Source organism: Chrysemys picta, chromosome 4, assembly GCF_011386835.1.
Source record: "Chrysemys picta bellii isolate R12L10 chromosome 4, ASM1138683v2, whole genome shotgun sequence".
Classification (NCBI taxonomy): domain Eukaryota; kingdom Metazoa; phylum Chordata; order Testudines; family Emydidae; genus Chrysemys; species Chrysemys picta.
In genome coordinates this window covers 81,671,881-81,695,987 of record NC_088794.1, presented here as the reverse complement: position 1 = coordinate 81,695,987, position 24,107 = coordinate 81,671,881, and the positions used below count along the sequence as shown (strand labels likewise).

Below are 24,107 nucleotides of genomic sequence, written 5' to 3'. Positions count from 1 at the left end.
GTTCTACAGCAGCCTTGTGCCTTTGATTTTCTGTCAGATAGATGCTATTTTTAGACACCCCCCACCCTTGTAAATGAATTGCAGCACAATTCATGTGGCAACTGTTCTGTCTGCAAAAACTGGCATCTGCTGCTCTCTCTCGCCCACAGCTCAGTATGTCCATAAGGAGACGGGCACGTGGCACAGCCCACGAAGGCTGCTCTTGCAATTTAACACCCTCGGTGAGGGATCTGTTTATTGAGCCCACTGGGGACAAGTCAGAGCATACAGCTGTGCGTTGGGCATGGTGTGTGCCTGCTGGCAAAACCTTCCTTTCAGCCACTGCTTGCCTGAGACATCTTAGGAGGGGGAGGGGAAGAAGGAGACTGATAGGAGAGCAAGGCATCTCCATAGAAACCAATCTGCTTCATTAATAGGAAAGTCACACCATGGTTCCTTGCCTCTCAGCCTCAGCTGCTAACTCATTGAATCAGACACATCATTGCAGACTCAGTCTCCTCATACAGAGCCTGTCCTGAGGTGCCCTGCTGAATTTAAGGAAACTTACAGCATTATAGTCATATCAAAAGGAAATTAACAAGTGAGCTGACTAGGGAAATTAAGTTTATTAAAGGAAGGAAGAGCTGAGAGAAAAGTGTTAACCCATTAACTGCCTCTCTCCCACATAGGCACACACTGCTCCCTTCATTTCACCTACTACATTAAAAGAAACAGTTAACAATAGACCCAAAGAAGTGCTGACAGCCTCCCCTGCATGACTGGGTCAATTTAAAAGCAAGCTGACCCCTTTCCCTCAGTGTGGAATTACAACAGGCCTCATGGGCATATGTAATATTCCTCACCAGGAAGAAACTGCAGGTTTGTTTTTCTGATGCTGGATACCAGCATTTCAGAGCCTCTTGCCAGCAGCAGCCATCTTGATGGACAATGATAATGACACCAGCAGAAATAGGAGAGAGTTTGCCAGTAGCTTCAATGCTAATGGAACTATCACAATTATTTCCTCTTTTCCCCCTTTCGCTGTTTTCATGTACATTTGGTGTTTGTTAAAGACATTAAAATCAGCAGCCCTGGAGACTGAAGTTACCTTTAGTCACAAAGCAGGTAACCAGCAGTGCAAGCTTCCCTTCCACATACTGTCTCATCCCCTGTACTCTGCTTCCATGGCCCATGTAGTCCTTGGCCTGAGCTCCCAAGATGGAATTCAATTACAGCTAATTGTGATGGTGATTTTGTGTGCCATGGACACCTGGCTGCCAGGAACTAAACTGAGACTCACCAGTTCAGTTCACATGCTGTACTTGTATTTCACAAATTGGTTTAATCAGCTTGGTTTGAAACGGGGCATTGCACTGGTTCTGCACCACTTCCACGGTATGAAAAGAACCCAGGAGATCAGGGTTCTATTACTGTCCCTTCCACTGACCACTCATGTGACCTTGGACAAGTCACTTAGGCTCTCCGTGTCTTTGTTTTTCCATTTGTAAAATGGAGATAAATATTTACCTACCTCGAAGAGGTGCTGGGTGGCTCATTAATGTTTAAAAAAATCCTTTGAGATGCCTAGGATGAAAGTTTCCAAAGAAGGGCAAATTAATGTAAAACTTGGGTTGCTTGGTGGCCTTGAACAAGTCACTTATGCCAAAATATTCTAAAGTGGCCACTGATTTTGGATGTTTATGATTCTGGGTGCCAAGCTTGAGACACTGTTGGCCCTGATTTCCACAGGTGTTCAGCAACTGCAACTCCCATTGACTTCAATTAGAAGTTTGGGAGGCCGATGACCTCTGAAAATCAGGCTCCAGAGTGTCTCATGTTGCATACCCCAAAACTGATGCACCCAAAATCAGCAGCCACATTTGAAAATTTTGGCATTTATTTATTTATGTGGGTAGAGCTTTGCAAATACAAAGCACTAGATAAGTACAATGGGAAAACTACTGACCTGTCAGAATGCAATAACCAGGGAAACAGAATCACACGATTCTTGCTCCTTCATCTGAAATTGGTGGAATTTCCTCAAATAATTTTGGCCTCCTGATGGCGGCAGTTGTGGGGCAGAGTGGGATCTAGGCCCACCCTGGGCATAAATGCTGCCCTTTGGACTTTCTAGTCAGTTCCTTCTGCTGTGCAGGACATGAAGCTCCCAAGATGACAGGACAATTCAAAATGATTAACTAGGACTAAAACAAGAAACAAAAAACAACTCCCTCTCTCCCCAAAAAGCAAGATGCAAGCATTGATACACTTTCAAAGAAGATAATCCCCAAACTCTGAGGGGAGGTGGGTATCCACTTGGAACAGTATCTTTATTGAGGAAGCATTCCAGATAAGTAACTGTCCTTTCTCTAAAGACACCATCCACCAAGATGCTGATTCACAGGGAGTAAGAAATTAGTCTTCTTCTACATTTAAAAGTAAAGTCAACACAACTATGTCACAGTCAGGGGTATGAAAAAACTACCCCCGGACTGACATAGCTATGCCGACCTCACCTCCAGTGTAGACGTAGCTATGTTGACAGAAGAATGTTTCCAAAGATGTAGCTAACAGGGAGGTGGTGTTCCTACACGGACGGAAAAAAACCTTGTTGGTGTAGGCTGCACCTATACTACAGGGCTATGTCAGCATAGCTACACCAACATAGCAATGCCAGGATAGTCTCTGTAGTGTACACACAGCCTAAGACAGATATTCAGAAAGAGAACAGGTCCAGACCAATCAGGGCAGCAGTCCATCTAATCTAGGATTTGGCAGTTGTGTAAGAAAGTGTCCCCTTTCAGTAGTTTTACATTTGCTGCTCCTTTGTCTCCATTTGAGTGCCCCTTTTAGTCTTGTATTATAAGATGGGGTAAATACAAGTGCATGAATTACCTGCTCCATACAATTACTTTTTATATGATCTTTATTTGTTTACTCACTAAAATAAATAGTTCCAATCTCTCCTTGTAAAGAAGTCTGTGCAGACCACTGATATGGTCCATCTGTGGACTCTTTCAGATATATCCTGAGACAGGGTGACCAACACAGAATGTAGCATTGTGGGTGAGGTTGTATTATTGATTTAAATAATGGCATTATCATTTCTAAACTGTTCTTCGTACATCCTTTTTGCTGCCTTTTTTTGTTAAACTCTTCACAATGATGCCCAGGTCTTTTTACTTGTCCCTGGTCTACCCTACAGAGTTAGTTTAAAAAGTGATTTAAGTTAAACCATTACAAAGCCATGTGAAAGCACCTATATTGATTTAAAAACTTGAGCAATTGTTTTAACTGATATGAATGTCCACACACAAAGTAGCTCTGGTTTAACTGAACTGGCTTAAAATCACAACTTTAGTTTACCCTGTGCTGCTTTGTGTGTAGATTTGGCCTTAACGAAAATTGCATGCAAAAAATACACCAACTTAAAAGAAGGAGCATCCCAAAATAAAACTTCTTTTGAGGGTGAGAGAGTCTGGTCTCCCCTACCTTGGAAGCATGGAGAGTCCGAAATAGGATTCTGTTCTGCAAGCCAAATCCAACCAATGTTTTGTGAATGTGTGGAGAAAGCTGAGCTGGGTATGGTAACACACAGGAAAAGCACCAGTGTGACTGAAACAAAGGTCTCACAATTTAGGCAACTGTAGCAGAAACATTGGAAGGCTGGGGCACTCCATATAAGGAATACAGGAAGACTGTGATAGCTGAAGTGATGCAGGGGCAGAAGGGAGCATCTTTGCTGACCATCCTCAAGAAGCAACAGACTGGATGCAAATTATTGGTGCCCTCCTAGCAAGTTGCCAAAATAGGCCCTTTTTTGGCAGTTTAGGTGTCCCTCCCTTTAGGAAATTAAGTTCTATTAGCCTTAAATAATAAAATAAAGAGAAACTAACCCAACCTGATAAATTTAAATGTTTTTATTAACAATCATCTTACATTACAAGGATAATATGACAAAAGGAAAGTTCTCGTGTACATACTATGATATATCAACATAGCTCTATTCGTATCCAGTGTCCTAGGTCCTTTCACACAGGTACTATAAAGCATAGTCTGCAAAGTAATAACATTTTAACGTTCTCCGAAAGTGTGATATTAACATATTAATACATATGTAATAATAGACTTCTAGATATTTTTTTCTCTCATTTTGTGTGTGTGTGTGTGTATGTGGTTGAAACAAACAGTTCAGCAGGGCTGTGCTTTGGGTGGGGGGAAGGTAGAGACTTTGTTTTCTGTAGGAAATTAAACAAAAATGTATTGTGTAAAATGGTTGATGAGTCTGAGGAAGCCTGAATGACAGGAACCCTAATAGCCCTCCAATCACATATGGGACGTGGCTCCCCCGCACAGCCCAGTGAGCATTCTGTACATGAGGTGCAGTGTATAAAGGATTCCAATGCCAGGCAGGAAATACTCTATTGGCAGCATGTGGACTGGGGGTTAGTTTGCTAACTGAGTTTAATGTCAGTGGCATTTTCAGGAGAAGGCTAGGGGTGGGGAAACCATCCATGAGGTTCATGAGGAACTGGTACTAGTTTCTCTCTGCTGTATGTGTTTAACTTGGTGCCATTCAGCACAATTGGCAGTCATAGTTCAGAGAGACTCAGGAAAGGCAGGTTTGTGACTGAGGCATATTAGCAGAGTTGTGTGAAGGGAGAGGCCCAGGATAGCAGGGGATTGAGGTTGCATGGGGGAAGTCTGCACAGCATCTGCTAATGCAATACCAGTGTAACTAGTCACTCAACAGTCAGAGCTAAAATGCACCGAACTCTCCCTCCTCCCAAAAGAAATGAAAAATTAAAGCAAACATAAGAAGTTAAGTGGTTGCTAGGCTGACTCTGGAGCTGGAAAGCCAAATCTCCATTCCCTTCCTTTGGCGTTACAACAGCTCTCTCTCAGGGAGGAGCAACAATGAATCCATTACCTTTGAAAGGAAAGCTACTCTAGTCATCCCGTCCTGCCTCACACATGAAAAGCGTCACTATGGAGGCAGGCCAGTGTAATATGCACAGCTCTGTCCACAGCAGCAATTTTGTGTGGAGAGAGGAAGAAGGGAAAGAGGCGCAGACATTAGCACACACTCTGTAAATGTCAATCCATGGAAGCTGTGTCCTGGATCCACCAAGAAGTCCTCAAGTTGGAACTGCCAGTCATAGAAAAATATTTATCTTAGTTTTCTTTTCAAGGGAGGGGGTGAGGTGTTGAGCCCCCTGAATGGCTCAACTCAGCAATCTCAATGCACCTTGTCTATTAACTTAAGTGTCCATCATGTGTCATTTACAGTGTCCTTCACTTAGCCAAATAATTCTCTTCTCCACCAAGAAAGCCATCTAGATCATCAGTTAACAACTGAGAAATAGCTGCCCTTGGTGAAACACGGCACTCACCGAGGAACATCAGTGCAATTGCACTCATTGGGTCCACTGTAAGGGAAGTGGCCTAACGGCTCAATTTGGTGGAACTGCAGGTATGATTCCCAGTTCAGTATGAACACACACATCTTTATCACTCCTAACTCACGGTCCATTTTCTTTTGTTCTACTCCCTCTCCATACATCATTCCTCCCATCTCTGATTGTACAAGAGCGACTGCACCAACTCTGCATTTTCTCTCGCTCTTGTTTTATTCTAACCCCATCTCTAAAACATTGGCTGATGCTGTGTGCGAAATATGCTACATATAAACAAATTCTATTGTACTGCGCTGGATTAGTTACTGAAGAGTACTGGTTCCCGCTTACTGCATGTTGGTGGCCACCAAGAAATGCCAACCAGGTGAAGCAGAAAGCCACATCTTCACTGCATTCAGACCCCTGGTCATTGAACATCTCCATGAAGAGAGAGAAAAGTGCATAAAGGGGTGAGATATGTATCAGCCCAAGTGTGAGTACACAGGAGCTATGGTACGCTTATCCAAAAGAAGACAAGGGTGTTCACCTTTCTCCATCACCAAGACACATTCCCAATACTACAGTTCCACAAGCCTTATTTAGCACCTTATTTAACATACAAGGAAAGAACCCCCTTGTCCTGACCACAGCAAAGTCCCTATACACACAAAGGTAGACCCCCTCAGCATAAGATTAAAGCTGTACTGAAGTCCTCAGTCTTCTGTATTACATACCTCTCACTAGAACACAGGGCCAGGACCAGGTTTATACAAGGGCAATTGAGTCTATATTATAGGTTTATATCTATTGAAAACATAGAAATATATAAATATATAGGATTTTATTTATAGATATATAGGCATGTGATTTTTATTTCTTATGCTGTGTGAAAATGTACTGGGATGTGCGTATATACAATATATAGACTGTATGCATAGGTACTGTATACATACACTAGCTTACATGCACACACGTTATACATGTCTCCAAGGGAGACAGGAATTGCATAGGCATTACTGGATTGACAGTACAATGGTTGGGGGATCAACGTACCATTTCTTTACTTTTACAACCTCTTTTTATGGGGTTGAGAGAGGAATCTGGCTACAGCAGATGTTACTGAATGTTTGCCAAGGAAACTGTCCATTGGCCAAGCAAATAGCAATATTAACAAGTTAAGAAAGAAATGTAATTTCAAAGAGCCCCAGTGGCGAACTGGCTGAGTTTGCATTGTGGGATAGAAATGTATTTAGAACCTGAAAAGCATCTGAGAATCCATACCACCAAACATGCAAGGAGTACACCTGCATACCACAGAGATCAATTCATGGTTTAATGCAAAGAACATTCCAGGACAATGCCTTCTTAGGGACACTCTTGCATATTTGGTACATGATTCTTGTAGCATGCATATGTAATCCTTACACTCTTGCTAGTACAGGAAGAGCTTTGGTTTCCTGGGCCATTAGGATTGTCCCTGTTGCGATTAGCCTAGTGGTCAGGAGGCCTAGACTTCATGCAGCTACTGGCAAGCTCTGTAGAAGAAAACATCCGTGTGCTTAGTGGATATCTGCCAACAAGCAGGATAAAGGAGTATAGGAGCCTGAAAGAGGGTAGGATTTCGGCAACCAAAAAACCCAAGGGCTACAAAACCAAGGGTCTGGAGAAGTGCATGTGATTCACGGTCAGCTGCCTTAAAGAAGACGGAAAAGAAAAAAGGCTAAGCTTATTCAAGGAATAACAAACCCATTATTTCTTTGCTCTTGAAGACGTTCAAGATACCACGAACAACACATTCAAAACAATCGCCTGTTGGTTAAAATGGAGCAGGAGGGGAATAATTTAAACCGGATCCCGTTAATCTTCCCACCTCAGGAGGAATCTGTCCAAGATGTCTACATCTACCCCATCAGATTTCTGAACGGTAGTACATTATGTGATGCAGCTACAGCTACACTGGAACCCAACCAATGTTGTGAACTGGCACCCTCTGCTGTCCCTCAGTCATCACTACAACCCAGCACATTTCAGCCTCTTTTGCCTGTGAGAGAAACTGGCTAACTAACAGTTAAAAAGATGATAATGAAATAAATCTCCGTAAGTGTGGTTCAGCTAGTTATTGGACTGAACGCTTTTTGCTTTTAACAGCTAAATACTAGGCATCTCTTGCCTTTCCAGTTGACAGAAACAGTAGATCCAGCCACTAGGAGTCACTCATATCACTGACACACAAGTGGGGTATTTTTTGCAAGAGAAGCCCTCGCTGCTTTACAGACAGAATGGGTAGAAAGTAACCCTATACACATTTCATTCTACTGTTGAGAACTTGTTATGAGAGATGTCACCAATGATGAGTTGTATTTGAGTCACTTTTGAGCCAGTCTCTGGTGGTACTCAATATCGAGGTTGTAAACAGGCTTGTTTGTGGCTTTAACACTGGTTTGAACCAGGACCTAGTGAGCTCTACTATTTAAAAACTGTTTTGGGGCTGGACCTTTTCAGAAAGACGGCCACGGAGTTTGCAGCTCCAGTTTGAAAAAGGGCCATGTGCCAAATTACTTATTCTACTGCAAATAGAATATACAGATTTTTCATGACGAGGAGTGTGGAACACTCGGATCTTCCAAGTTCTTGTGCTGAGCACAAAAACGGGAGCACAGAAATACAAAAAGGGGAGAGGGGGAAGCTGTCTTTAAAGTCTCCCTCACACTCACAGCCGTCTATATCAAGCACTTTTTCTACTGTTACGATTCACTTTGCAGCAGATTTCCTAGATATTTGTGTGTCATAAGAAAGAGAAATTCCCTGCAGTATGCCCAGTATCCTCCCGCAGTAGCATCCCAGTTCACATTGTCTGGCTATAGCTCAGAGTTCAAGAGTGGCGCAGTGGTTCTTTTGCGGATTTCAATTTTTATCTTCTCACATTTTAATTTAAAAAGGTGGCAGAACAGCCCCCAAAAGGAAATTGATCTGATGGTATTGTGACAGTACAATGAGCAGTTTTTTACTTCCCAGGCCAGTAGGGGCTGTGAACACCTTGGGTCTCTAGCAAGAGCTTCCCCTCTTACAGCTAAGCAATGAGCTGTTTGAGTCTGCCCAATTCCACTGGGCCTCTGGTCTAGAGCTCTCCTCATTTGGGAGGATGGGTCGTCCTGTTGCAAGGCTTTGTTGGGAGTGAAGGGGATTTCAGCAGTTTATTACCATTATTCACTTGCCAGGTATTACATTGCCTTCCCCTGTGCTGATATGGAACAGTGTCATGACCTGACTCACTTGTTGATTTCTAAGGGATTCCAGGGGGAAACATGCCAGTTCCTGATTCTTAATGGTGATTTTGATGTACCCTAGACATTACCTATCAAACTCACTCTGGCATATCTGCACTAGCACACTCATTCCATATACTGTATGGGGAATGGCAGGGGCAGAAAGGAAGAAATTAAGTGCTGCAAACTGTATTGCTTTCCTCCCACACATCACTATTTGAATTCAGAGGCTCCTTGGTCTATTGTAATCCTTTCAAAAGTGACCAGCTAAACATCCTTGCTATATAGTATGTGTGGCAGGATTAGGGTAAGGAACATAGGAAGTCATCACAATTAATGCTTCAAACAGTATCCAACTCCACTCCTCAACACACCCCATAAGGGGTAATGTATGGATAGACAGGATGCACTTTCAAACCCATCAGACATACAAGTTCTGCCGTTTCCCTTGGGCTTAGGAGCTGAGCCGGAATGTGGTGGCTCAGCCACATGCCTCCACATGACCTGTGTGCTGCTGTTCAGCACAGATTAGTTTGGACGGTGCGGCGGGATCCAGGCAGTGGTGTGTGTTTTGTTGGGGAAGACAGTGAACGAACCCTGGCAGTAGAAGTGACTCCAAGAGAGATAGATTTAAAACATGCTACATCACCATTAAAAACAAAAAAAAGTTTAAAAATAAAATAATTATATATATATATATATTTATATAAATGAAAAACTATCAACTAGCAGCAACGGTTCTAGAGATATCTTAGCACCAAGACCAAGGGCGGAGGGTAGCAGTAGAAAGGAAAGGTTCAGTGTTGCTGACATCACCATCATGTTTCCAAACAACACAGCTTGGCACAAGACGTTTCCCTCTGGGAATTGGGAACATGCCAGCCTGATTCTTCTGGACAACACGGTCTCAACTCCCGTGATGCTCTGGTCAGATTGGTGCTGCCCATACACATCAGCAAGGCAAGGCACTAGCATCTGGGGAGTTTTTGCACCTTTTTTTTCTTTTCTAACCTGAAGCGATAATTGTGTGAACGTGTGAGTCTGTTAAAAAAAACCACTCATTTGTGATTCAAGGTGAAAGTGCTACTTCCACATTTCTGCTGGACTTCGCGCCCTTTCAAGGAAGGACAAAATATTTCACAGGAAGTACAGCATTCTTCATCCTTTTGTCGCCATTCTGCCATGCTGTGAAACATGTCACCTTGGTCACAAGAGAATACATGAACCTTTAAAAATACATCATCACACCATTATAACCCAAGATAGATCTTGCATTGATATTCCCTGCCACGGAATTAGAGCAGGTGTTTTTTCACTCATTCAAGAAAATAAAACCAAAACCACAACAATCTATGATTATAAAGACAGAGTATAAATAATGTAAATCAGAATATAATTTTTAAGCCCTGAAATCTCCACCCTCTGATGGGTCTTGACTCATTGGCTGTCTCACTTCCACAGCAGCCCTGGTTCTGAATGAACAGTTGTATAATTTTTTTAAATCTCCTACAATATAAAAATATAAATGCAAAAAACTCCCCATGCCTTCTCCATTATACTATCTTACAGTCTGCACATGACATTGTTATAATATGTCTGAACGGTAATGGGGTTATCACCAGGGGACCTGAAAGCTTTGCCTTACTCTACAGCCCACCAGTGGGGAGGACTGAGAAACGGGCATCACAGTTTAGCTGATATATTTGTTCTTAAAATAGGGAAAAAAAATATCCAACACCCTGCATAAGTGAATAAAGCTTCCACTTCTAAACAAGAAAACAAGGTGAAGTTGGGGAGCTGGGGAGGGATCCCAATACACATGCACAAGTCACTCTGTTGGAAATCAGACAGCCATCAGTGAATGGCTCAAATGGCTCATAACTAGACTAAACAATGAAAAGAAAGGCAGGGGGTACCCCTCGTCCCCACCGCCACCACACACGCACACAAACACACAAGGAAAACAACTGTGAGGAGGAGGCTGACAGAGACCCGTCATCTAGCTTATAGATTGATTGTTAGGTTTGAACATGTAGAGTATGGCCCCAGCACATGCTTCTGAGAAATGAAATGTTGCCACCTACGCTGCAGCTGCCATGTTTGGAGAAATCAGTAAATTTCAAATATTGTCTCTTTCTTAAAATTCCACTTAGCTTCTACCAGACGCACATCGCCGTGACTTTTTAATTTTCAGTGTGAGTTTTTTATATATATATATATATAATATATATATTTTATATAATATATCAAAGTTTAGAGTATAGACTAAAAAAATTATTCAACAGCTTTCAGAATTTGAGGCATTCCTTCCTAAATATCGGGGTAAAATTCAGAGCCGTGGTCCATGCTCTGCAACATCGGCTTCTGATCAAGGGAGGACATCCTGCTCAGCATTTCTGCTGACAGTGCATAACTATTGCCTGACTTCTCCTCAAACCAACTATCTAGTGCCCTCTTGGCATCGAAGTTGGCAATGGGTGGCCCATTAACGGCAATCGTCAAAAGATCACTGAGCTGTTCCAGAGTAAGCCGAGAGCGGTTGTTTTTGCGCACTCTCTGCAGGGCGTTGCGCCCCTTCTCGCAGCAGGCTGTTGAGGTGGGAAGGACTTTGAGGATCTGAACTATTTTATTTAAGAGTGGGAATCTCTGTTTGTATTTACAGATGTGACTGATTAAGTCTTTAAAACCATTTTTGGTATAATAATCCACCTTGAGTTCTCTCCATTCCATCAGCAAACTCCCTCTGGTGTCCATTCCCTCTCTGCAAACTTCTCTTGAAAATGATGGAACAGCTTCCAGGTGCTCAAATATTTGTACCATATCCTCCTTTCCATAGTTCATGAGCTCCTCTGTGTTTCTGGGCCAAGTTGCAAGATCAAACACCTGACACGCTTTCACAAATGTTCGGCTACGGGAATCGAACCTTTGGGCCAGGATTACCTGGGTCTTCTGGCAGATCTTTTCTCTGATTGACTGGAATTTGGCTTCAGCCACCCGCAGGTTTTTCACAGCAACTCCGTTAAAGCTTTCACGGAAGTTCTCTTCAAATTCCTGCAAGTACTCTCCAGGCGAGTCTGCCAGCCTACTGATCTCCTGGATAGCCTCCTCTATTTTGTCATCCACTTGTGACACAAGGAGGTATTCACCTTGGAAGATGTAGGCGAGGCGCGAAAGCACAGCAATCACATCCAGCAAGAAGTAGATCAGTTTAATTGACTGGTAGTCCATAAGGAACTGCAAGAGAGCCAAGGCAATAGCAGAAGCATCTGCCCGTTGTGTCTGACCACTGACATCTTTGAGATGGGCCACGACTTCAAGGTAATCCTTGATCAGCGCATTGAGGACATTCTGCTCCCCTATGATCCACTTCACTGCTCGGATATCTCCCAAGAACTCTGTCTCTTCACAAAGAGTGGCAGCAGTGACTCTCAGCTCACACATCAGCCTGGGAGAGTAACGATAAAAGCTAAGCAATTGCTTCAAATTGTTTTCTAGCTCCTCCAGACATGGAAGCTCTTTCCCACTGATGGCATCCAAAATTTCCAAGTGGGGCCTGTGTACCATAAAGGGTAAGCAAAGCAACCAAGGCAGAGTCTTTCTGATTGTCATGAACAAGTTGGCTCTCAGGCTGGCAGTAATGTTAGCACCATCTACTCCCAAGCCGATAGTTGGTTTCTCATCCTGCAATCTTATTCCCAAACTGGAAAAAGCCCTGTCTAATGCTTGGAGGTAACTATCTGTTGTACAAAAGCCCAGCTCTTGAAGAGACAGGAATTCAGTTGCTGGAGGTCCATCGCTGCTCGTGTACTGAACGTAAACCGCTACTGTGTCGGCAAGCAAGTCGTCACTCTGCCCATCCAGAATGATGCTGAGAAAGGGAGACTGCCTGATACGTTCTACCAGATCCTCTCGCAGAGCCCGGGCGATATGATGGATTAAGATTTGGCAGTCTCCCTCGTTCATGTACTGATCCACCACTTTGAGTTCACACTTTCTCAGTAGTTCTGCAAGAGGCCTAAAGTCAAAGTAGGGCCTGCCTTCCAGAGCTAAGTGATAGGCTGTGTTGAAGAGCAGGGTCATATTTCGGCACATCTCTTCTGTCTTCTCTGGATGCATCCTGAGCTTGTAGAGCTGCAGGCACTTCTTGTGGAGGTTGCTCTGGCTGTGAAGCTTTATAGTGTGTATCTTAAACTGCTTAGAGCCAATGATGAAGGCTGAAGTCCGAGAGGATTGCACCGTGTACTGCCTGCAGACATGGCACCACATTTCATTCAACGTAGGGGAGTACCGAAGAAACCAAAACTTTTTAAGCCACTCTTGCTTGAAGCGTCGAATCCTCCTGCCAGTTGCAGAAGACATCTTTGAAGGCTCATCGGTCGCAGCTATCATGTCATTGGAAACTGATTCATCAGCAGAGTCCACCTCCTGGTCATCATCCTCCATGATTGTGGGAACAGAGATGATGCTTTCAGAAGCTTAAAAGAAAAAGAAAAGATATTTACAAAGTTCAGAGATGCAGCAAACATTCAAAAGATAACTCAGAATATTGTCTAAACAACTGGCCCAAATTCTACCCTTCATTGGTTGTAGTAGAGTTTGGTCCTCTGAATACAAATTTTCAAAGAAAAATCAACATAATTCTCAGAAAAATCTTACACATCAGGCCACCTTGGACAAAAAGAAATGGTATGACATTTTGGCCACTAGCACAATGCATAAGGTACACCACGTACTGCTTTGGGAGAGAAAGTCACTAAGTTCCTGGAGGAAATGAAACATCTTCAGAAAGGGACACATGCTTCCATTAAGGCCATAGAGTGAACAATGAATGCTTCCAGAGGAGGCAAAGTATTCATTATTCTTTATACACATGCAGTGAGCTAGTATATTTCAGACTCAGCATTTCAAGTCATTCAGACTTTCAAGCAGAGCTTCCTGATGCTTCTGCTGAAAAAAAAAAAGAATGCGTCAAGAATACAGCAAACAAACCACCTGCAATGGAATTCTGTTTTTTTATTGACAGTGTATTGATTACAATAGAAACAAATAGAGCACGTCATCATTACAGAATCTTCCCCAAACCATGTCTTCTATTCTACTCACAGCAACTGCTTCTGCTCCCTGCAAAACCTAGTCAGCAGGCTTCCATAAAACAAGGCCTTCCTCAGAATATTCAGGGTAAAACATTTTAGATATACACAGCAGATAGTAACTCCATTACTCTCCTTAAGCAGGGTTTGAAGAACATTCTAATTCTGCATGACTTACCTGTGGGGTCAGACAACTCTTGGAGCTCGGGTACCTGAGGTGGTACAAGAGGTGGCTCAGGTAACTTTCCAGATCTCAACATGTCTAGTTCAGCCTGCAGCTCACGGATCTTTTTCTTCAACCGTATGCAGTTGGGACAGAAGGAAGTTGTGGGGATTTCATGTGAGTTGCCCTGAGTCGATGCTAGCGATAGCTCAGTCGGGCTGTCTGCCGTGAGTGACAGAGGCTCTTCGTCTTCATCTTCCAGGAGGCCCATCTCTTTGGCCGCACTGTAAGAGGAACCATGGGGGACCTTCCATTCACCTTCATTTTGGTTTCTGCTGAAGTTTGGGGAGCTATGCTGAATGGCAGCTCCACACCTTTCAAAGATGTCTTCGGCCTGGTATTTGGATGCCTTTCTAATGGAAAGGGGTGTGCTTGTTTTTAGCTGGTGCTCTTGCCGCTTTGCTGATTCTAGGGAAGCCTCCAGCACATCTTTGAAGATGAGATCTATCTTCTTTTTCTTCATCTGGGTGTGGGATTCCCCCTCATCACAGCTGCGCTTGTAGGGGCTCTTCCCTTGCTTTAACGTGGTGAGCTGGAGGGGGCCTCTCATATCCTCTTGATTTTCCACATTTTTTTCTGACTTTTCTCTCTGTAATTTTTTATCTCCTAGAAAGGAAAGTGAGGGGTGTGGATCATCAAAGAGAACTATGAAATATTCCTCAATCCAAAACTAAAAAGAAAAGAAAAAAGCAGGCCAAATCCCTGCATATGTGTTTATTGCGTTACAAATAAGGGAACTAAAAGAATTCAGTGGAAATCAAGACTCAGAAGAAGAGGAGCTCTACTAATGGGCAAGCCTTCAACATGGAGAGACAGTATCTAGGTAGCCATACAGGAGTAGGACCCATACATTTTTAAGAGAAGAAAAACTATAGGCAAGTTGCCGAACATAACAGGTATAACCAACCTGTGCTGGAATGAGACTACAGAATTAATTACTGATCACAGTGGAACCCAGGGCCCTGTGCCCAAATACCTATTTCCCTTCTGGAAGTACAGTGACTACTTTGACTTGGTAAAAGGTATCAGGTGAACAACACATGAAGCTTGAGATTCAGAGTTTTCCATCAGAACCCCAGAGTCTGCCCATTTCACAACAGAAAGCTTGGAAGCCTTTTCATTCTGTTTCAGTTTGGAGGCTCTTTCAGAGATGAGAGCGCAAAGAGATCAAAGACTTGCAGTCTTAATCCGTATGGTACATGTTGCCAACTCAGCTAGAACTGGTGAATGCCCTCCAAGGTTGGGACAGCTATCTTGTCCCAATGGATTCTAACAATGTGGCCACTATTCAAAATTAAAAAATAAAAGCAACATTATACAAATGATTAATTGCTTAAAACAAAGGGAACAGCCAGATTTCCTTACCTGGATATTCAAAGGATGATAGGTTTGGTTCAATTTCCATCTTTCTTCTATCTTGTAAATAACTTCAAGTATTGGTGACTTCCCAAACAAGAGGTTGCTTTATGTTGATTTTTTGTTTTTAAAACATATTCATGCTTTCGTAAGTTACAGTATAGGAGTTACTAGGGTCTTTCTGAGGACAGCAATGCTAAGAATGCAGAAAAGATGCAAGACTCAAAACACTCAGGGTATGCCACTATATGGAGGGCTGGATCGGACAACGAATTTCATGCTGGGCTGTTAGGGTAGGGTTGTATCCCACTTGCCATCTTGTATGAACCAAAACAACAGCCTGTGTTTCAACACATTTCACCAGGGCGTTTCTAAGGGCTTGAATATTTTACCTGTTTTTTTTCCCTTTAGTGGAGGACTGCAGCCATGGATAAAGGAACTGACTTAAGACTGATCCTACTTCTTTTATAATTAAATAAATGGTTCAGCCCCATATAAAGATATCAAACCACGTTTAAAACCCTTATATAATAGGTTTTAAGGCAGAAACTCTGATGATAAAAAACAAAATGAAAAATAATAGCAGCTTTGTTACTTATTGGGACTTTACAAAGTCTGTCTTTTTACTTGGCAGGCTGTAGCGGACTGTGCATGCTTCGGGTATGCGTCTAAATATAATATTATTTAACAGATTTCTATTTTCTACTGATCAGCAAGGTGAAGCACCTTCCAGAGCCACCCTCAGAGCAGATGCTGTAAAATCTGGGAATTCTAAACAAAATCTGCAAGTGATGCTCAGAGCTTGTCTATACTTACCGGGGGATCGACGAGCGGCGATTGATGCATCAGCGGTCGATTTAACGGGTCTACTGAAGAGCCGCTAGATTGACCGCAGATCACTCTCCTGTCGACTCCTGTACTCCACCGGATCGAGAAGAGTAGGGATAGTCGATGGGAGAGCATATCCCATCGACATCATGTAGTGTGGACCCTGCGGTAAGTAGATCTAAGCTACGTCGACTTGAGTTACGCTATTCACATAACTCAAATTGCGTAGCTTAGATCGAATTTCCCCTGTAGTGTAGACAAGGCCTCAGTATTTGCAACGTCTCCATTTCTGTTTTGCAATACCGAGCCCACTGCAGAGAGCGACTGGCTCCCAGAGATACCTGCAGGTTTCTCGGTAGGCCTTTTCAACCATCTCAGTTTCTCCTAAAACAAGATCATGCAGCAGGATTTTGTTGGTCCTAGTGAGACACAGACCCAGTTCTTCACTACACATATAGCTTCACTCTGGTCCAATGTGCACTGTGACTTAATCTCTGAATTCATACAAACCCAAAGTCTAAATGCAAGTGTGGTGTTTGTGTGGCAGGGCTATTGATTTCCAGAACCTGTGTCATGGGCACCCAGGCTCAGACCAGCATTGGGGCATACCACTTAACTGCCAGCTGACATGTGGGACACCCAGGACATATTCTTTCCCTTTAGTATCTTCTGAAAGTTTCAAAATATTGAGCAACTGACGCATGTGTGGGATAAAGCAAATCCCCTAAAGCCTGTATACAGTTTATTAATATAATTGTTCATGGAATAAGTGCATATTCACCAAATATTATCATTGATATATCATATTTCCAATGCGTTAAAACCAGGGTGACAGAATAAACAGATCTTCCAGGAGGTCCTGCCCTACCCATGTTTTAACAGAAGACACCTTTTACCAAGTCAAGGCAGCAGCTGTGCAATAATACACATAGGGTTTTTAATTATAAAATTGTATTTAGTTTGGCGGCCTCTCAGAGGCCCTGCCATTCTGTGGCTGGGCTTGCAAAGAAATTCCCTTGGTCCCCTTTGTGTCATTGCATTGTACAGACAATCAGGTGCATTGGAGGTTTTGTGTTTTGTTTTGTTTTTGTCATCCTCTAAATCTCCCTTATTGGCAACTGAATGCTGGTCCAAAGGACAAATGGATTTGTTCCAGTGTGGCTATTCCTACAATAAGACAACAATACTAATCCAAGGAAAAAAACAATCTGATTCCACTGCCAATTACAAAGCCTGCCATATGCATTACAAGCCATGTAAAGCTGTATGTCTGATGAGTCTCTAGCCAATGCAGTGATATTCCCAAATTAACTCACTAAGATAGAGAGAAATTAGGTCAGGAAATCAGACATATACAAAACACACCAAGGAAACATCCCTTTCACACGCATACAGAACCATCCAAATACTAGATGATCACAATGGTCCCTTCTGATCTTGGAATCTATGGTCTTCAGGGGAGCCATCGACTCAGCAGCCTTCAGAACAGAGAGCCTTGTAGAGGGGAAGCTCTGAGATCCCAGTGCTTTGTTTCAATTTCTTACAGTACATAAAGTGAAAATGCCCTTCTGTGATCCTTCATTCCAAAACGTGTGGGTTTTTTACTCATATCTATCCCAGGGAACCAGGCAGGAGGGATTTTGCACTCAGTGGGCTTTGGTTATAGACGTTCAGAACTCCGTATAGAGGTTGAGAATTATTTATTTATATTATGCCTTTGATCGAAAGCACTTGGTGCACAAAGCTTGATCACAGAAAGGGAAAAAAAGGGATGATGGGAAGGAAGGAACTCACCTCTTGTGAGGTTTCTGTTGATGGTCTCCTGGGACATACTATGCAACCGCTTCATGTAATCCTCACTGTACCAGACTCTCAGCCTCTCCCCTGGCCGGATGTCCCGACAGGCTCGGAAGTAAATCCTCTCACTATGCTGAAAGGCCATCAGGTTCTGCTCCCTCTCTTCTCGGGATATGACCACATACCTAAGGGTGAGGATAAGGCAGGCTTGAATCACAAACTTCAGTGGGAGTGTGCCCCCTCCCTTTCTTATCAAAGTCAACTGGGATACATCCACAGTCATGCCAGAATGATCTTCAAAGACAGCCACAGAAACGGCAAGATTGGATAGCACTGAATTATGAACAATGATATGCCAGTGTATAGATACAAGAACACGAACAAGGATACTTAAGGACTATTAAACAGGTTCTTGGGTCTGTGGTAACTGTTTCTGCCTGGGAAGGGAGGTTACTACTTCTATTACTGTAACAATATATATGCCATCTTAAGGACTATCAGTGTCAGTGCTTGTGACGCGCACACTCACCTTTGACATTTTTCTTGCCTAAAATGTGTTAAACAGAATTGGTGACTTCCTGGAATCTGCTATTGCCTGTTCCACCCCAGGAGTCCCTCTCATTCCTGGAAATGACGGAACCTTCTGGCCTCCCACCAACAGCTGCTCAAACACCATTTGACCCTTCAAGATGAGCCGTATTTCTTAGCCTCTCCCTTGCTGGTTAAGCAGTACCTGGATACTCAAAACGGGGACGATCATGGTAGCTGATGATGAGTGCATGAGCCAAACATTTTTAACTGCAGTCTAGGAAACTCAGGGATCATCTACACTGGTGGCTTTTGCACTTGTGCAATTTCATTGGTATCAAGTACAAAAAAATAGTGTAGACAAACTGTAAATGCTTGAAATCCAATAACACAGGCTAACGATCTGCTAATGACTTTTGATTGAAAGATCGAAGTTCAACAATGAGATTTTTCCCCCCGTTCTCAAGAAGCCCAATTTCAGCACAGTGGGAACACGGAAATTAATCTTGCTAGTCAGCCAATCCTCTACATGCATCTCGATAATATACAGATTTAGAGGTAGACACATAATAGTCAGGCTAGTGCCTCCTTTTCTTCGTCTTGGAGAAGGAAAGAAAGGCATCCTGTAAGCCATAAGGGTCCCATCCATTGCTGCTTAACCATCTTTTGTAGTCCTATAGGACTAGAAGCAAAACCCGAAAACTATGCATATAAAACTGGTTGATGCTATTTAAAAACTATATATTATATATTTTATAATTTACAACATCTTCTCTCCTTTTTACTCCTCTTCTCTTCAGCTTTAAAGGCTCCATGTCACAATGACCCCAATGTCAGTATGGGAGAGCAGCCAATATGCCTCCTTCTACAGTCTCCTACTGTTGTGGTTTGTATGAATCATTGTTAATTCAAAGCACAACTTCTCTTTGGATAGAGAAATGTGTGTATTTTTCCTTGAATTCACATTCTCTCTCTCTTACACACACATGTGTACACACACACACACACACACAAAATTGCAGGGGGAAAAAGTTCACAAACTTGATCAAGTTTTGCAAATACAAGAAACAGGTTTGCAAAGCCTCCGGCAGCATGAGCTTCAATCAGCTCTGGTTTTAGTGTTAACCAACTGCCCGTTTGACTGTAATCAGCCATGTTTTATGTACTATTGTGCTATACACAGTACCCACAATGTTCTATAGTCATCAGTAATTATGCAAACAACAGCCTTTATCACTCCCACCAGCAAAATAATCCAAACAGCCTACGAGACTTTTTAACTAGCCTTTTATAAATGTCAGAAAAACTGAGCCCTCATTCACAGCAACGTAGCACTGGGAAGAAGGCTACTAGGGTTTGTGCTTGTGCATCAGATGTCACTTCTGTGTTGACCTATTCAGGCATTCAAAAAACAATGCCTAGAACACCCACGAGATATGCTGCTTTGCTATGATCTGTTCTGTGGTTAGTCCACCTGAGCAGGATAAGTAAGTGCAGGGAATGTTTGCCCCAGCACAAGCAAAGTTACAGAAATGTTCCAGTGACAGTTAAGACCTGATTCTCCAGCTACTCTTCATCCCCAGCTTCCCAGTTCCATGGGAACGTTGATGAGATCAGTCTGCTCCTCTATACAAGCAGGATTACTTTTAGATATTTAACATCTCCCACAAAGGCATTCATCCCTTACAGAATGCGTACAGTTCAACCCAGTAGCCAACAACACTGGTATTTATAGGATAGTATCTTGTAGGGCAGGATAATCTTGTATGTGCCCAATAACTAGATTTGTCATAGAGATTTTGAGAATTCAATAAGGTTCAGCTTTGTGTGAGAGTGAACTGGTAACATTATCTATTAGGTCCCTCAAGAACAAGATAATGTTAAAGCCCCGTATTCCTGTTACACGGCTTACTATGCCCGCCAACCCCCCAAACCTCTCAAATTTTCTGCCTGATCCTTAGATACACTAAGGACCTACAATTCCCACTTTATGATTCCCACCCATTTTTCTTTTGCCAGCCTGGCTTTCCCTCCCAGGTACAGTGCTGGCTGCACACTGTTTCTTCCCAGCCACAGCTTCCAGTATAACCTACCTTGTCTGCCACTTCCTGACCTTCCATCACACCGGGAACTAGTGGTGTGTGTGTGAAATACAGAGAAATACAGCAAATGCTATTGTGGATCCAATCAGTGGTGGATCTAATTCAGGCTGTCTGACAGTGGCCAATGCTGGATTCTTCAGAGGAAGGATCAAGAAACCCCATAATGGACAGTTCTGGGATAATCTGCCCATACGTAAATTTCTTCCTAGCCTGGGGCAATTAGTGGTCGGTTTTGTATTTGCATTTTGTAAAGAAGCATTTCCTTTCACCGGTTTAAAATTACATTGTCACTGAATGTCCCCTTGAGGTGTGAACCATGAGAGGAGTGGGGGGAAAACACGAGAACTGGGAGCATGTTTAAATGGCAAGGCAGATTCCTGGAAAAATAATGGAACAAATAATCAAACAATCAATTTGTAAGTACCTAGCAAGTAACAGTCAACATGGATTTGTCAAGAATAAATCATGTCAAACCAACCTAGTATCCTTCTTTGACAAGGTAACAAGCCTTGTGGATGGAGGAGAAGCAGAAGATGTGATATATCCCAATTTATTAAGGCTTTTGATACTGTCTCATATGATCTTCTCATAAGCAAACTACGGAAATGTAGCCTTGACGAATCTGCTACAAGGTGGGTGCACAATTATTTGGAAAACCATACTCGGCATTTATCAATGGTTCAGTCAAGCTGGAAGGGCATATCCAGTGGGGTCCCGCAGGGATCTGTCCTGGGTCTGGCTCTATTCAATATCTTCATCAATGATTTGGATAATGGCATAGACAGTACTGTTATAAAGTCTGCAGATGATACCAAGCTGGGAGAGGTTACAAGTGCTTTGGAGGACAGGATTAGAATTCAGAATGATCTACCGGGAGAAACAGTCTGAAATAAATAGGATGAAATTAAATCAGAACAAATGCAAAGTACTTCACTTAGGATGGAATAATCAACTGCACACATACAAAATAGGAAATGATTGCCTAGGAAGGAGTACTGCAGAAACAGATCTGGGGGTTATAGCGGATCACAAACTAAATGAGACTCAACAATGTAATACTGTTGCCAAAGAAAGCAAACATATTTCTGGGATGTATTAGCAGGAGTGTTGAAAGCAAGACATGAGAAGTAATTCTTCTGCTCTATTCAGCACTGATAAGGCCTCAGCTGGAGTTCTGGGCACCACACTTTGGGAAAGATGTGGACAAATTGGAAAAAGTGCAGAGGAGAGCAACAAAAATGATTACAGGTCTAGAAAACATGGCCTACAAGGAAAGATTGAAAAAACTGGGTTTGTTTTGTCTGGAGAAGAGACACGATAACAGTCAAATACGTAAAAGTACAGTAAAAAGGTTACTATAAAGAGGAAGGTGACAGATTGTTCTCCTTATCCCCTGACAGGACAGGACAAGAAGCAATGGGCTTATATTGCAGAAAGGGAGATTTACGTTAGACATTAGAAAAAACTTCCTAACTGTCAGGGTAGTTAAGCACTGTAACCAATTACCTAGGGAGGTTGGGGAATCTCCATCACTGGAGGTTTGTGAGAACAAGTCAGACGAACACCTGTCAGGGATGGTCTAGATAATACTTAGTTCTTCCTTGATGCAGGGGACTGAATTAATCTCTTGAGCTCCTTTCCATTCCTACATTACTATGATCAGAGAATTCCTGGCTGAGAAGAAAGGCCAGGTGATCTGCATTTTCCCAGAAGACCTTACCCAAGCCAATCTCCCAGCAGCCAAAAACATTCCCTGTTCCTTTATAGACAGCTCTCTAGTGGCCCCTGCCTACTCTGGAAAACGGTTAGTTCCCAGCTGTTAACCACCTAGCATTTAGCCAGTGTCTTTGGCCTGGTCTACACATACAAATTACATTGTTTTAGCCAATATGCCATCATCACTTGACTCCATGGTTACCACTGCTTTGTCTGTTTCGATTTCACATAATGCATCTCCTGCATTTACAGTTTCACCTGGCTCAGGATAATCAGAGGATTGACAGCCCTGGAGACTACAATCCTCTGATTATCCTGAGCCAGGTGAAACTGTAAATGCAGGAGTTGCACTATGTGAAATCGAAATTACATTGTTGTAATTCAACCTGTTTAGGAACTGGTGTAGTTAAGATCAGTACAATCCCATTGTGTAGGGATTTCTGAATTTGTTTAAGAGCGCCTTTTAACAGTATTGAATTATCTTAAAACTGATGGAAGGCTACATCTACACTGCAGTGGCCCAGCTATGGCACTGCAGCTGTAGCACCGTACTGCAGACATTTGCTACGGCAGCAGTTTTTCCATCACTGTAGCTAGGTGGTAGCTAGGCTGACAGAATTCTTCCATCAATCTAGTGGTGTCTACACCAAGGCTTAAGTTAGCTTAACTACATCTCTCATGGGGGCAAATTTTTTCACATCCGTGGGTGATGCAGAATGATCAACCTACGTTTTAGGTGTAGACACTGCCTAACGTGCTCAAATCAATTTAAGACTGTCTACATGAGATGGTTGAAGCAATTTAACTATATCTACACTAAAAAGTTAGGTTGACCCAGCTATTTTGCTCAGAGGTATGAAAAATCCACCCCCCGTGCGACATAGTTGAGCCAACCTAATCCCCGGTGTTGATCTAGCCAGCACCTCTTGGGGAGATGGAGTAACTACAGTGACGGGAGAACTCTTGTCATGGTAGTGAGCGTCCACACTGAAGTGCTATGGCAGTGCAGCTGTAGTGCTGCAACATTTCTAGTGACGACGTAGACACTGGTACAACTTCTGACAAGACCTTAAGGCTGTTTCCCAGCAATATTCCTAAGTGAGGTGAGGTTCCAAAAGGAGAGAGATACTGGTGACCACGGACATGCGACTCAGTCAAACCCATCCATCTGCAATAGTGTCGGGTTCTGAAGAGGTACCTGCAGATTACTGAGTAAAGTGAAAATAATGAATTTTAGCTTTCACATGGGTGATAAAGTCTCCCAGCTGTCCCATGCCCTAGGACAGAGAAGCTAAGGTGTAAAGTCATAGCAAATCCCTCTTCAAATGCTGACAAGGACTTTGCCCAGTCTGTTCCGACCCAGTGAAATGCCAGGTCTCAGATCAACAGCACTGTTCAGATATTACACTGCTCAGAGACATGGGAGCCTGCTGCTCTTGTTGGTGTGTATTGACTGGAATTGATTCCTTAGCTGTCGGAGAGGCAAGTAGGCACCAGCAGTGATCCTAGCTATGCAGAAGCTGGCCCTGCAGTATGTGCTTTCCATTTAGTGGCTGAATACTGTTCTGTATTCCCTTTACCCTGCTTCTCTCTTACAGCTGACTCAGGACTCCCAGTGACCAAGAAGCTCTCAGTGTCTCCCTGCTCAGGGGTGGTTGGTGTAGTTATGTCTCTCACACTTCAGAAGTAAGGGAGATCTGGAGGGAACAAGGGGGACCGTGTGTGTGTGTTGTGGGACAGTTGGGAAGCCCAGGAAAAGGTTTGTTGTGGCGGAGCCTCAGTCATTCTGCCCCTCTCCCAGTCAGCCTCCCTAATTCTGTCCTCTT

General features: G+C 43.0%; 1 protein-coding gene across 4 annotated transcripts in view; it reads right to left on the bottom strand.

The window, feature by feature from the left end:
- Window positions 1-3,884: 3,884 nt before the first annotated feature.
- The window catches only part of PRDM11 (PR/SET domain 11), a 59,081-nt gene continuing 38,858 nt past the window's right edge, over window positions 3,885-24,107 (bottom strand). For 2 of the 4 annotated variants that reach the window (XM_005302222.4, XM_005302223.4), the window contains exons 6-8: window positions 17,933-18,120; window positions 13,910-14,560; window positions 3,885-13,116 (exon numbers count right to left, since the gene is read on the bottom strand). In XM_005302222.4, the coding sequence (XP_005302279.1) occupies window positions 10,952-13,116; window positions 13,910-14,560; window positions 17,933-18,120 (3,004 nt within the window). In that variant the 3' untranslated portion in view covers window positions 3,885-10,951. Of the gene's footprint in view, window positions 13,117-13,909; window positions 14,561-17,932; window positions 18,121-21,043; window positions 21,402-24,107 lie in introns of those variants that run through there. The other 2 variants (XM_042849187.2, XM_024100517.3) reach the window with 2 other exon arrangements.